The 13,270-nt window shown below is 40.8% G+C and overlaps 1 protein-coding gene across 7 annotated transcripts in view; it reads right to left on the bottom strand.

Moving 5' to 3' along the window:
* The window catches only part of map4k4 (mitogen-activated protein kinase kinase kinase kinase 4), a 59,714-nt gene that overhangs the window by 13,207 nt on the left and 33,237 nt on the right, over nucleotides 1-13,270 (bottom strand). For 4 of the 7 annotated variants that reach the window (XM_046845848.1, XM_046845846.1, XM_046845845.1 and 1 more), the window contains exons 9-18: nucleotides 12,950-13,028; nucleotides 10,368-10,543; nucleotides 10,205-10,277; nucleotides 9,254-9,464; nucleotides 8,986-9,147; nucleotides 8,154-8,240; nucleotides 4,054-4,209; nucleotides 1,053-1,220; nucleotides 720-826; nucleotides 492-628 (exon numbers count right to left, since the gene is read on the bottom strand). In XM_046845848.1, the coding sequence (XP_046701804.1) occupies nucleotides 492-628; nucleotides 720-826; nucleotides 1,053-1,220; nucleotides 4,054-4,209; nucleotides 8,154-8,240; nucleotides 8,986-9,147; nucleotides 9,254-9,464; nucleotides 10,205-10,277; nucleotides 10,368-10,543; nucleotides 12,950-13,028 (1,356 nt within the window). Of the gene's footprint in view, nucleotides 1-491; nucleotides 629-719; nucleotides 827-1,052; nucleotides 1,221-4,053; nucleotides 4,210-4,725; nucleotides 4,772-6,452; nucleotides 7,097-8,153; nucleotides 8,241-8,985; nucleotides 9,148-9,253; nucleotides 9,465-10,204; nucleotides 10,278-10,367; nucleotides 10,544-12,949; nucleotides 13,029-13,270 lie in introns of all 7 variants that reach the window. The other 3 variants (XM_046845850.1, XM_046845847.1, XR_006925257.1) reach the window with 3 other exon arrangements.

Here is a 13,270-nt window from a genome sequence, read left to right on the forward strand (position 1 = left end):
CATCATCAGCAGAGATTGGTGAGTTTGTTGCACAAGCAGTCATGCAATCATTCTGTTCTACTGTTCTTATTGTACACAAATGTATTGTTGCACACTTCTGTGAATGTACATTTTGTAGTCCTGTGTGTAGCTTCAATCTGAGGCTTTCATTCTGTGGCGTTTCCTCTACAGTTCTGCTCTCAGTGTCTTCTTTCAATAATGGATTGTGACACCTTCACCACCTGCCATGTGAAGGTTCTTGGTGATGTCACAGATTATTAATCTGTGTATTTAGATGCAACACACTTGTACTTAGGGCTGCTGGAAGTCGAGAATATGGACTTCCGCAACCATTTTTTTTTTTTTTTAATCCTAACACCTGTATGCTGGCAGACACCTACATCAACGTGTGTGTGCATGACGTCTGCACTTTACTTTTACTCATTTACTATGGTAGATTCTCTGTGTGTGTGTGTGTGTGTGTGTGTGTGTGTGTGTGTGTGTACACTCACTGCGTGGTCTGAATCTCTCTCCTGACCCAGTGTTTGAGTTGCTGGATGTGGAGCTAGATCCAGATGAGCTGCTGCTGCTGCTGGGTCTGGGGACAATCCTCTCTACTCGTTCCCAGAGCAATCGCGGATCAGCGTTACTACAGAGACAGGTATGTGTGTGTGTGTGTGTGTGTGTGAGATCTCTACATAACTAAATGCAGGCATACATACACAGAAGTGGACACATACCTCCCAACGTTCTTCTGAGCTGCCACGTTGCTCTGTGGTGTGCCACCCTGGTGAGGGGAGTCACGCCGAGAAATTACTGGTGACCTGGAGGTTGTTCTTACTGGAACCTTCCAGGGAGACATGCATGGACACTTGTTGATGCATACTGTGTACACTTTCAAATGAATAATGTCCCACAGGTCAACAAAGGCAAAGTCAATTAGTTTCCCCACATATACATTCACACTTAGTAAGATCACACGGCTAAACAGCCAAGCAAGAAATAGGAGGGAAAAGCTGGTGCAAGGCGGTGCAACTACCTGCACAGAGTGAGTCATCTGGGCCTGTGCTTACCCGGGGAGGCTCCTCATGCAAGTGGGCCGGTGGTTCAGGAAATGGCAGGTGCTGCTGGGCACGAACATGACTGAGTGACGGAGTGGACTCACTGAACGAGTGCAAGTGGGAGACGGAGGGAGGAGCAGCCGAGCTGCTCTTTAAAGCGGCTACCTGTGACCACTGCACCTTTCATGAGACGGAGTGGCACAAAGCGATAAAGCAGGGTGAGAAGAAGAAAAAAACAGGAAAGGAACGGTGCAGTGGGAAAGATGAAGAAAATACAAGTTATGAGGAATGAGTGACAAAACTAGAGGTCGATCGATTGATAGGTTGTGCTGCAAATCAGGCCGATTATACACAGAACTGCGTGTGTACGTTTTGCGCTTGCAGGGGAGAACATAATTCTCTCATACCAGCAGGTGGTGGTAGTCTGTATTTGGCATCAGAACAGTCAAACCAGAAGAGCTAGAACTCTAAATATCTAAAGCAAGGAGCGTTTCCACCCGCCATAATCATTATTAACTGATTCCTATAGCTTTTTTCAATACTGTTTGGTAATTTACAAATACAAGAGCAAGGGTGACAACAAGCATGCTCTTTTTTTGTGTGCTCATTCACTAAGCTGATTAGCCGATCAGATTCTCTTTCTCACCAACTAACTTGGCCGCTGATTCAGCATGCAGAATCGGCCAAAAAAACAGCCGATTGACCAGAGCCAACAGTGCAGAAAAAAACTAAAGCCAACCGACACTAAAAACTCCCAATCCCCCTGCCCCCTAGAGGTAGGCACAGGTACAACAACTGGGTAACAATTATACTGATCAGAGAGGCTTGTGTTGTTCAATAAATGTAAGGAATGTTTTGTACCAGGTCTTATAAATTAAAAATTAGATGTTATGGCACGAAAGGGCGGTAAAAATAAATAAAAAATCAGCATCATACATCGGCTGCCCCGATTTCTAAATATTGGCATCGGCCAGAGGAAAAACCATATCGATCGACCTCTAGACAAAACAATGTCAAATTATGACAAGCAAAAAATTTTTTTTTTTTTTTGTTTATAACAAAACAGGGAACTCAGAAGTACCAGAATGCATAGAATTATGACCTGGCTTAAAATGAAGAACAAAGTTAGCACATTTTTATTAATAAAATAGCAAACAAATAAAAAACTAAAAAAATTAAATAAGTGCAACAACACACACGAAAGGTAACCGAGTCGATTAGGGATGAAAACAAATAGATGGATGAGTTAGCCAGAAGCTAATGGACTGGCAAGTGAATCATCAAGGAGCAAATAACAGGCTTTGGGGATGTTTGTTCTGTAACTGTATCATCTGGAACATCAAACAGGCTCTAAATAACACAGCAGAGCCATTTCCTTAAATACCTGTTACTGAAAACACAAGGAATAAACCAGGAAACAGCTCGGGCACGTTTCACATCCATACCTACTGCGTCGGAAATAAACCACGACTGATGAAGAAAAGAAGAAGAAAAGGAAAAAAAACAGCATTGGACAAAAACAGACTGAGCAAACCAGTGAGATCTGCTAGCTGGAAAGAGGATGTTAGAAGAGAGCAAGCAAAGAGAAAGAGCTTAGAAACCCCTACGTCTTTACTACAGCTAAACTACTAGAGAGAGCATGAAAGAGAGCAAAGTAGATCCAGACTTTTTTAAATGAACGGTGCGAGGACAAAGCTGCATTACACATACATTAAAAAGCTGTAATGGGTGAAAGATGGTTAGTAGCTTTGAGCAGGGAAATGGTTATTTCTTAAAAAGCTTTTAAACCTGTAGTGTATGTGTGAGAACGAGGCAGAAAAAACTAACACACACACCTAAAATATATAAGGATATTTACAAATCAATTACATCTCACAAATTCCACAGTCCCAACACTAAAGGTCAGATACACGTGTCTCAGTCACACGACTCCCTCACGTCTGTGGAGCAATACAGTACAAAATAAAATGATTGTTTTTCTAGGCTTCCACACAGATTTTGTCTTGTCTATCTTTGTTTTAAAGATTGAACAGAAATCTGCGAGGAAATGTGAATTTAACCACAGAGGTACTGAAAGAATCGCAAAAAAGAAATGAACTTGGTCATTAACCGGTAAAGTGTTGTGAGTAATGAGTGTTTTTGTTCCTAATTCCGTGGGTCCATGTAAATTAAATTCACTCATATGGAAAAAGATATATGGGGAAAAATGAAGAAATATTGAACTTTTTTTCCCCAGAAAATGTTAAATATTTCAAATACTTTAAAATGATTCTGATAGAGAATTACCCTTGATACAGAAAAATATTCTGATCGCTTGCCAGCTTGTTTGACCTCCAGTCTTCTTGAACGACCTGGATATAAAATTACTGTTGAACAGTAAGCGCATAAGCCATCGGCTTCACTCTCAGATCTTCATATGGCTCACTACGTGCTTTTGCGAAGCAACTGAAGAGCATCAGTGCTGTAAATCGGTGTCTGGCACATCTCCTCCTCTTGGTTATGCGATGCACGTAACCCACAGACACTCGTTGCAGAATGTTTATGTTCTACCATATGGTCTGGAATTCCTTTTTTTACTTCCAGGCTACGACTGGATATTAGATTGGAAATATTGAGCGTTTTAGGGCATTGATCATATTTGGTATTGTGAAATGTTGATGATCTGATATTAATCGAGTAAATACATCATTTTCTCTTTCTTGTGTGTGCTCGGCAACAAAAAAAAAAACTAACTAAATTCAATGGTTAAAATGGATTTTTAAAAGAAGGAACGAAATGTACAGGGACCACCTTGTTATATGGGGTTATTAAGTGGTAAAAATATTTCAATTCATATTTTTTTGGGGGTACAAACATAATTGAGCAAGTAAGGAAAAATGTGTGTAAAACCCCACCCTGTTATGAAGGATTTGATTGAAGAGAATTTTCTCCATTCAAGATCAATTAATTTTTCACCCATTTTAAACGGCATATTTCAGGGGTGTCCCCCGAGGTGACGCATTACCATGGTTACCTGAGGTTCCATGGGGCGGAGCATTGCAGTCTGGGCTGACTCAGAGGCACTGCCATTGGAAAAAGTTTCAGCACGTGGCGGGACGGCGGGGGGCTGCTTCGGAACCCCTGCAGCCTGTGGTGAACCCTGTGCATTCCTGCGGTGCCGCTCGTCCACCTGCAAACCCACGAGCAGCAGTACATGAGAACCGCATGCATTAAAGGTAAAATGATTTTAGCTAGAAATGTTTCAAATGCAACGCGAGAGGAACATCAGGAAAAGCCGAAGCACAGCCGAAGTTCACTGGGTTAACCTGTAAACCTGAGTATTTACAGTGCCCTCCACAATTATTGGCACCCCTGTTTAAGATGTGGTCGTGGACTTCAAAAAAATTCTCCTTTTTTTTAAAACAACATAGAACCCAAATGCAAAAAAAAGAGAAAAATCCAACCTTTCATTTAAGTACATTACTTTGGTGGTAAAAAAAAAAAAAAAAAAAACTTGAAATCATGTGTGCCACAATTATTGGCACCCCTGATGTTAATACTTTGTACAACCTCCTTTTGCCAACAAGACAGCACTTAATCTCCTCCTATAACATTTCACAAGATTGGAGAACACAGAGAGAGGATTTTGACCATTCTTCTTTGCACAATCTTTCTAGATCATCCAGTGTCCTGGGTCCTCTTATGCACTCTTCTCTTTAGCTCGCCCCACAGGTTTTCGATTGGGTTGAGGTCTGGGGACTGAGATGGCCATGGAGGACCTTGAGTTTGTGACTGCTGAACCACTTTTGTGTAGATTTTGCCACATGTTTTGGATCATTATCCTGCTGAAAGACCCAATGACGACCCATCTTCAGCTTTCTGGCAGAGGCCATCAGGTTTTATTTAAAATATCCTGGTACTTCAAAGCGTTCATAATGCCATGCACCCTAACAAGGTTCCCTTTGGAAGAGAAACAGGCCCACAGCATCACAGATCCTCCACCATACTTCACGGTGGGCATGAGGTGCTTTTCGGCATACTCATCTTTTGTTTTACGCAAGACCCACTTAGAGTGTTTGTTGCCAAAAAGCTCAATCTTAGTCTCATCTGACCAAAGCACACGATCCCAGTTGAAGTCCCAGTACCGCTTAGCAAACTCCAGGCGTTTACGTTTGTGAGTGTTAGTGAGAAAAGGCTTTCTCCTTGCATGCCTCCCAAACAGCTTGTTGGCATGTAGAGAGCGCCTGATGGTTGTTTTGAGACTCTGTGACCCCAAGATGCCACTCTTTGATGCAATTCTGTGACGGTGAGCTTGGGAGATTTTTTTACTTCTCTTACCATCCTCCTCACTGTGCGTTGTGGCAAGATAAACTTGGGACCTCTTCCAGCCTTGTTTGTCACTGTTCCAGTTGTTTTAAACTTCTTAATGATTCCTCTGACTGTAGATACCGGCAAGTTAAGGCGAGTGGCTATTTTCTTGTAGCCATTGCCTGACTTATGAAGGTCGACACACATCTGCCTTACTTGAATGGTGTGTTCTCTTGTCTTTGCCATGTTGACAAATGGGAATTAGGCCTCTGTGTCACGTCATATTTATACCCCAGGGAAACAGGAAATCATGAATTACTAATTAAACGTCCCTAGATACCCTGACCAACCTTAGCAACTACAGAAAAATATATAAAAAAAAAAAAAAAAAAAAAATTTTCAGAAGAATTGTTAGGGGTGCCAATAATTGTGGGACACATGATTTCAAGTTTTTTTTTTCTAAATGTATGATTTTTTTTTACCACCAAAGTTATGTACTTAAATGAAAGGTTGGATTTTTCTCTTTTTTTGCATTTGGGTTCTATGTTGTTTTAAAAAAAAGGAGAATTTTTAGAAGTCCACGACCACATCTTAAACAGGGGTGCCAATAATTGTGGAATGCACTGTACAAGACTTATCTTTTCTCAAGCACAAAACAGTGACTGCACACAAGTTCAAAAGGAGCATGTGAGTAACAGATTTCAAAACGCATCCACGTGAGAGGAGAGCAGAGCGAAATGAGATGAGCGTTCTGTAAATGTGCAAGGAGTTGAAAGAGAAAATCAGCAAAACTCAATGATTTAAGCAACAGAATGCATAAGCATACAAGAATGACAAAAAATTGCTGCAGCAACTTGCAGATCTGGACATGGTGCAAAACTACCAACTAATAGCAATAAAGAAACAGTAGGAATAATGTCCGAGAATTGTGAAATATTTGGTACAAAAATCAATACCACACACTTTAGCTAGAGATAAACATGTGAAACTCTGGCATTATTAGTGCAGGAGAGCAAGCTTGAGGCAGTAGTGGTTAATACCAGTCTAGGCGAAGAGGCAGTGTTATCAGTCCAAGCAGAGACAGCGGTTAGCAAACCAGATTAGGGCAACGGATTAAGGCTTCACCTCTCTGATTGGTTCTGAGATAGGGGCGGAGCCCTGGGGTTCTGATGGGAGTGTGTGATTAGCCTGGCCCTGGTCATGGGCAGGCGGTACGGCCTGGGGGACGGAGCTTCTCCGTGTTTGCTCTTGATGAGTGGGGGGATCCTTCTCTGAAACAACCTGCTCAGGCTGAGGGATTTGTTTTTTTTCCTGTGCACTCTGCTGTGGCTGGGCAATCCTGCTCCTGTCCTGAGTGGACGGCTGCTGTAACGGTGGAGTTTTGGTCCTTTCTACAGCCGACTGTTGCAACTGCGGAATTCTGGACTTTTCCTGGCTTATCAGTGGCTGGCTCTTGCCTTTGTCCTGGTACTGTTCCACTGAAACCTTTCTGCTCTTTTCAGACGAAGGATGCTGCTGCTGCTGGGGAATTTTGCTCCTTTGAGATGAGGCTGGTTGCTGTGTGGGGTTTCTGTTCTTGTCTGCAGCTGGGGGCTGTGCTGGGGGCTGTGCTGGGGGCTGTGCTGGGGGCTGTGCTGGGGGCTGTGCTGGGGCTGCTGTTGGAGATTTTTAGCCTGCTTGAGGGAGAGCAGGTATGCCTGCTCCTGCTGTAACTGTCTCTGGAGTCTCTCAGCCTGTCTTTGCTCCTCCAGCTCCCTCCACTTAAACTCCTGACACACGAAGTGCGTAAAAAAAAAATGCACAATGATTATGTGCTGCATAAGTTTTCATACGTCGTCCACCTCCGTGATATCTAGTCTCAAACTCAAGGTCGTATGCTAATGCTAATAAACGCTCGGCAAATCCTACTTTTCTATAATCTATGATACTTAAAAAGGGTGAAGACGCTCCGTTCGTGTACATCGATTGTGAGAAACATTTTAAAATCACGTGCAATCTGCTGAAATGTCTCTGGAGCCACAAAAAACAGAGCAAAGATCAAGAATTAAAACAAGCAGAAATCAGCCTTTTGATACTTATGGAGATGTCAAGCTGTTAAAAAAAAATACTCTAAACTGGATAGTTGTGATCGCTCAGTATAAATCCTACAAACGGATATTTCCAATCAGCCTTTACATCCTCCAGTTTTTTCTATTATTTACCTGCGTAGTGTGCAATTTCCCCCAAACAGCAACTACACTGATTCAACCTCAACAAAAAATTGCAAGCTGAAAAAAGCACATAAGAATGCAAAAGTGAAAAACAAAGTAGATGATTCACTGTGAAAGATGGGATGACCAACAGAGCGAACCAAGAAAATAGGTTGCGCCATATGACCCATGAGAAAAAACACTACAGTTCAACATCCCACAGTGTTCATCAGACCCACTTCTGGTACTGTTTCTACTGTTGCAAAAGACTAAAAAAAAAAATGCTAAAATGACTAAATGTACTGTTGTATATGGACATCCAGAGACTTTAAATTTATCATACTTTCCTTACCATCAATGAAACTTTTGAAACCGAGAGAACAGAGTTTTGGGGCTCTGATAGCAAAGTGTCAGTTCTAAAAGTCCAAATACAAACGCTAAAAATGGGCAGAAATGTTTTCCCCCAGAACCCCCACAACACGTATGCAACAAGTACATCTGATTTAATAACTAGAACGTCTGCATCTAGGTTACTATATTTCATATGGAATTTGATAATCCCTTCATCCTTGCCATTTACACTCACTGGAAAATTCCCCTGGAAAGATGGAAAGAGTAATTCAGGACAGATGCTCACCAGTAGCATGGCCTGTTCATGCAGAAGCTGCTGCTGTAGAATTTCCAGATGTCTCTGCTCCTCCTCCAGCTGTCGCCTGATGTACTCCTGTTAAACAAGCCTAGAGTCACGTCAGTTACCCAGGAAGAAGAGATTTCTGTTGTTACAAATGGTGCCCCTGTGCACAAAGTGAGCTCCATGGAGACACGTGTTGAGGTTCAAGTGTCCTGCACAGAGCTCTGACCTGAACCCCAGTGAGCACCTCTGGAACAATGGACCTTAAATGGACTAAACAAATCATAATATTGTTTTTGACAATTTATAACACACATTAACAATAATAGTTGCCAAACAACACATTTTCCTGTCATTGCTTACTTTAGATCTTTATTTACAGCATTACATTCCTTTCATTATACTGAGAGAGAACTACTGGTCCACACAGCAACACACTCAAAACACCTGCTCTAAGTGATGCTCATAATAAACAAGTGCATTTGTATATCAGTTTAACATTTATAGACAGCAGCACTAAATACAGACACTGAGGACACTGCAGAATAAAGATGGTGCCCTCTATGTCTGCAAAAAAAAAAAAAGTGCAACAAAAGAACTTGTATGCACTCGTCAGTGAAACTTTCACAGGTCATAACCCACCTGACCTTTTGTACACTTTTCTTGCCAAAAGCTTCCATGTGTATAAGTGTACAGCAAGCAGGCTGAATGTTTCATTGCCAACTTTACATGAGTTATTGTTTATGTCATTTACATGAGAAACAAAAGGCTGAAAGTGTCTGCCCATGGCAGTGAATTTCTCCACTTAAAGTCATGCTAACAGTTGTTCAACCTTCACCTGTTCACGGTCTGCTCTCCGTTTCTCCTCCTCAGCTCTCCTGCGCTCCTCCTCTTCCTTGCGTCTGCGTTCGATCTCCTCCAGACGTCTCTTCTCTTCCTGCTCGCGCCTCCGCTGCTCTCTCTCCTGCTGTCTCCTCATCTCTCGCTCACGCCGCTGTTGCTGTAGAGACAAAGAAGCATAGACCACATGTACTATACACATTCTCTAAGTTCTAAAGAAGATTACTAGAACACCAAAACCGTTTCTTTGGGCGCTCGTCCCCTACCTCCTCCAGCCTCCTCCGCTGCTCCTTCTGCTGCTCGATACGTTTCTGTCGTTCGGCCAGTAGTTGGCGTTTATACTCCTCCTGCTCACGAAGCTGCTGTTCCTGCAGGAGCTGCTGCCTCCTCAGTGCCTCCGAGCGCTCCTTATTTTCCTGCTGCAGACGTATAAAGTCCCGCCGCAGTGTCGACTCACCCGGCACATTCACAATGGAGCTGTAGTTTAAAAAAAACCCCAAAAAAAACTAACAAAAATGAGGCATTAGACTGGCTAATTCAGCCCTAAAGAAAAAAATACAAATAAATTACTAGCAAAGCAATATTTATAATCAATACGTGACATAACATTTTCAATATAAATTTCCAAAGCTAACTTTGGTATAAATTCTCAGCATGGTAAATCTAAGGTCCTTCCTGGTGTCAGCCACAATGCTGTTCCATGACAGAGCTGCTATTGGGAATGAGTTCTTGCTTTATGTCTAAAGACATCAATGCAACAGCACGTTAGCAGTGCAGACTCCTCAGCTCTCACAACTCGTCTCCTCTCAAGCATGAAGAGATAATCCACAAGTCTCACCAGTCCACATCATTCTGCAACTATGAGTCCAACATTTGAATTAATATAATGCTGACCATCCGTTAAAAATTTTTTTTTTTAAAAGGTTGAGTTAGAAAAAAGAAAAATCTAAATCTAAAATTGATCGGTTCATATCCGTTTGGAAGTATCAAAACCAAAGGCTGTCCATGCTGGAACAGGTCTAGGCCTCTCAATTCCAGTAAAGGGAATTATAATAATACTCAACATCTAACAGGAAAATCCTGCTGATTTTTACAGTAATAAAATGTTTACATGATGTTTAAAGAGAGAGAGAGAGAGAGAGAGAGAGAGAGAGAGAGAGAGAGAGAGAGAGAGAGAGAGAGAGAGAGAGAGAGAGAGAGAGAGAGGGGAGGGGCACCTTGGTTCTCCCTCCTGCTCTGGAGCTTCCTCCTCCTCTTCCTCACTGCCACTGTATTCATACTCGGTCTCATCTGAAATTGGAAGAAACAAGTATCACACAGAAGGAACACAGAAGGACACACACACACACACACACACACACACACACTGCATGTACACACCTTTCTCTCCCCTCTTCTTGCGGGTGCGGTCGATGTGGTCTTTGAGCTGGATGCGCACTTGTCTCTCGTTCGGCTGGTCTCGGATGAACGGGTGTTTGAGCAGCTGCTCTGTGGTCGGCCTCTGAGTGTAGTTCTTTACTAAACAGCTTTCAATAAAGTTAAAGAACTTCTTGGACCTGCAAGAGATTCAGCACAGAGAGAAAAAAATTAAGCTGAAATTAAGTAATGGAAATTCAAATCACTGAAACAAAGAATCCTCTGATCTGGCAATGGACAGACGTCACATATTTTGCAAAGTAAAGCGAAACCCATTTAAAAAAAAAAAAGACAATACCGCCTTGCTTTTTCAAAGATTGGTTGGAAAGGTTGAGGACTGCTGATTTACAGTACAAAATTAACAAAACAATATTTTATGAATATAATATAAATAGATCATATAAGAGAAGTTATAACAAGATGTGTAATAATGGATAGGCTTTAAGAGAATTCTGCTGGAAGAACTGGGAGAGAATCTTTACTACCAATAAAGAAGAAACCAACAGAGTAGGGTCAGTAAACCTCTGGTTTTATTGGAGACACTTTGGAGAAAAAAAACAGCTAAGCACATGAACAAATATACAACCATTTCAAAAGGACGTCTGAATAGTGATTAGAGACCTTCTATGAATAGACTAGCTCTTGTCCTGCACAGATTACAGGGTTCAGCACTTGCTGAAGATTAGTAGCTATTAAAGATGTATAAAAATGTCACATAAAAAGCTCCACACTGACATACTTGGATGAATACAAGACGAGTCAGTCTATGCTGTAAGAAGAAGGAAGCTCCAAACAGAGAATAGCTGATTAAAAAATTGGCTAGAAAGAGGCGCAGCTACAGAATCACATTTTCAGCGTTCTATTGAAGAATTTAAATGTATTGCTGAGTTTCCAATCATAAAATTACTGCTCTAACACCCCCTCTAGTGGAACAACAGAATCAAGCTGATTTTTAATATTTCTTCACTGAGAAACAGAAGTTGCTCTAACTGCTTTGTAGCGAGTCTCAGAGCTGTGATTACATACATGACATCATCGTCATGATGCTATGCTCTGCTGATTGAACTGATCAGACTAAACCCTTGCAATTTGTCTCCTAATGAAGTCCTTGGCAGAAGTTGAATGTAATTACTACTCGTTCTTAAGGTTAGAAAATGTTAAGCAATATAGTTATTGTTTATATTCAAAATATTTATCCTGAATCAATGTAAGTTTATTAAACTTGGTATTGCTCTGCAGGAGACAATTTTACACCAGACCCATGGGCGTAAATCCCAGGGATGACATTTTTTTAAATTATTTTAAAAAAATCGCACTCTCCATTATATGTATTCTCTATTATATGAAAAATTTATGTTTGTATACCTAAAATAATTGTGTAAGTAGGAAAAAAAAATGCAAAAATGCATTTAGAAACAGTTGAGTCCCCCCCCTTTCCTCACAGTGGTTTGACCCACTGCCTGCTTTCCCAGTTCATCTCACCTACTCTACACACACGAGTCTGGTGTGTGGCTGCGGCTCAGTTAATGTTCAACTCCATTAACTAGGGGATTTTATTATTTTTAAATAAAGTGATTCTCTTTAATGTAGTTGATGCAGACTCATTCATAAATTAGTTGCAGCAAAAATTCTGATTACGGATGTAATTTCCCATGAATCTGCTCTATTAGCGATTAAAATATGACTTATCGAGTGAACGTTAGCTTGTTTACAATAGCTTGTAGCATAGTGCACTGACACTAACACACCAAAGCCGTTTACCATGCAGTGTTTTATTTGGGATGACTTGGTATAATGTTAATTTAACATTAACGGCCACAATTAGCATATTGTTTATCTGTGCATTTAATAAATGAACACTGTGCTACGTCCGAACTGACCCCACTGTATTTTTATAATCAATTTCTATTCTGTTCTTAAGTGTCTTAATTGACTTGTAAATAAAATGTTAAACCTTTTTTTAATTCCTTGTTTTTATTGTTGTGATTTTTTTTAATGATAGTTTTACTTTTATTTATCTAAAGCAGTTTGAATTACCATTGTAATTAACGCAGTCTCCATGCAACAATAATAATGATAGAAACAAAGTGTTTCACTGTGGGGACACTGTGACTTTATACTGTAAGTACAATTTGACTGTATTTCTGTCCCCCTTCAAAAATTGCTCATGAAAAATTTAATATTTATTGTCCCCCCCCACTGTTAAATGAAATTTACGCCCATGACCAGACCTGTATAAAATAGGTTCAGTCAAAACCGTGGTTGTAAATGTGGGTACACACGTGCTGGTTTAACATATTACACATAAAAATAATTCTGTAACATTGTATAAAAGATTACGCTCATCTTTACCCGTCTCTTTGGCTGGCAATTGAAAAAGAAAAGAAACGTTGTCATGTATTTGTTCATTATGCATAATACTTGTTTATTTGTATCGTACCATTACATCGTTATTACGGGGTTATCTATTACACTGCACTTGACCTGGTACTGAACTGAACACAACACTGACCCGGTGTTTTAGCCGATATGCAGCACACACTCACCATTTCTTGGACTTGAGCCTGGGTGGAGGGTTTCGGGGAATGAGGAACAGCGCTCGCATCGGATGCATATCGCACAGTGCTACGTGGAGAAAGAAAGAAAAAAAGCCACACATTTACCAAAAAAAAAAAAAAAAAAAAAAAGAGTCATCAAATCTAATCAGCATTTTAAAAGATCCTCTAGATGCCTAATGCAACATTTCTAAACATCTCTGTCTGACTGCACAAGCAACTTATTATTAGAGTCTCAATTAGCAGCTCAATCCAAACTTAAATCCTGTTGGATTTAGTCATTTACTGTTCATTCAGCAGGTGATGCTGCTT

Source organism: Silurus meridionalis, chromosome 3 (assembly GCF_014805685.1).
Source record: "Silurus meridionalis isolate SWU-2019-XX chromosome 3, ASM1480568v1, whole genome shotgun sequence".
Classification (NCBI taxonomy): domain Eukaryota; kingdom Metazoa; phylum Chordata; class Actinopteri; order Siluriformes; family Siluridae; genus Silurus; species Silurus meridionalis.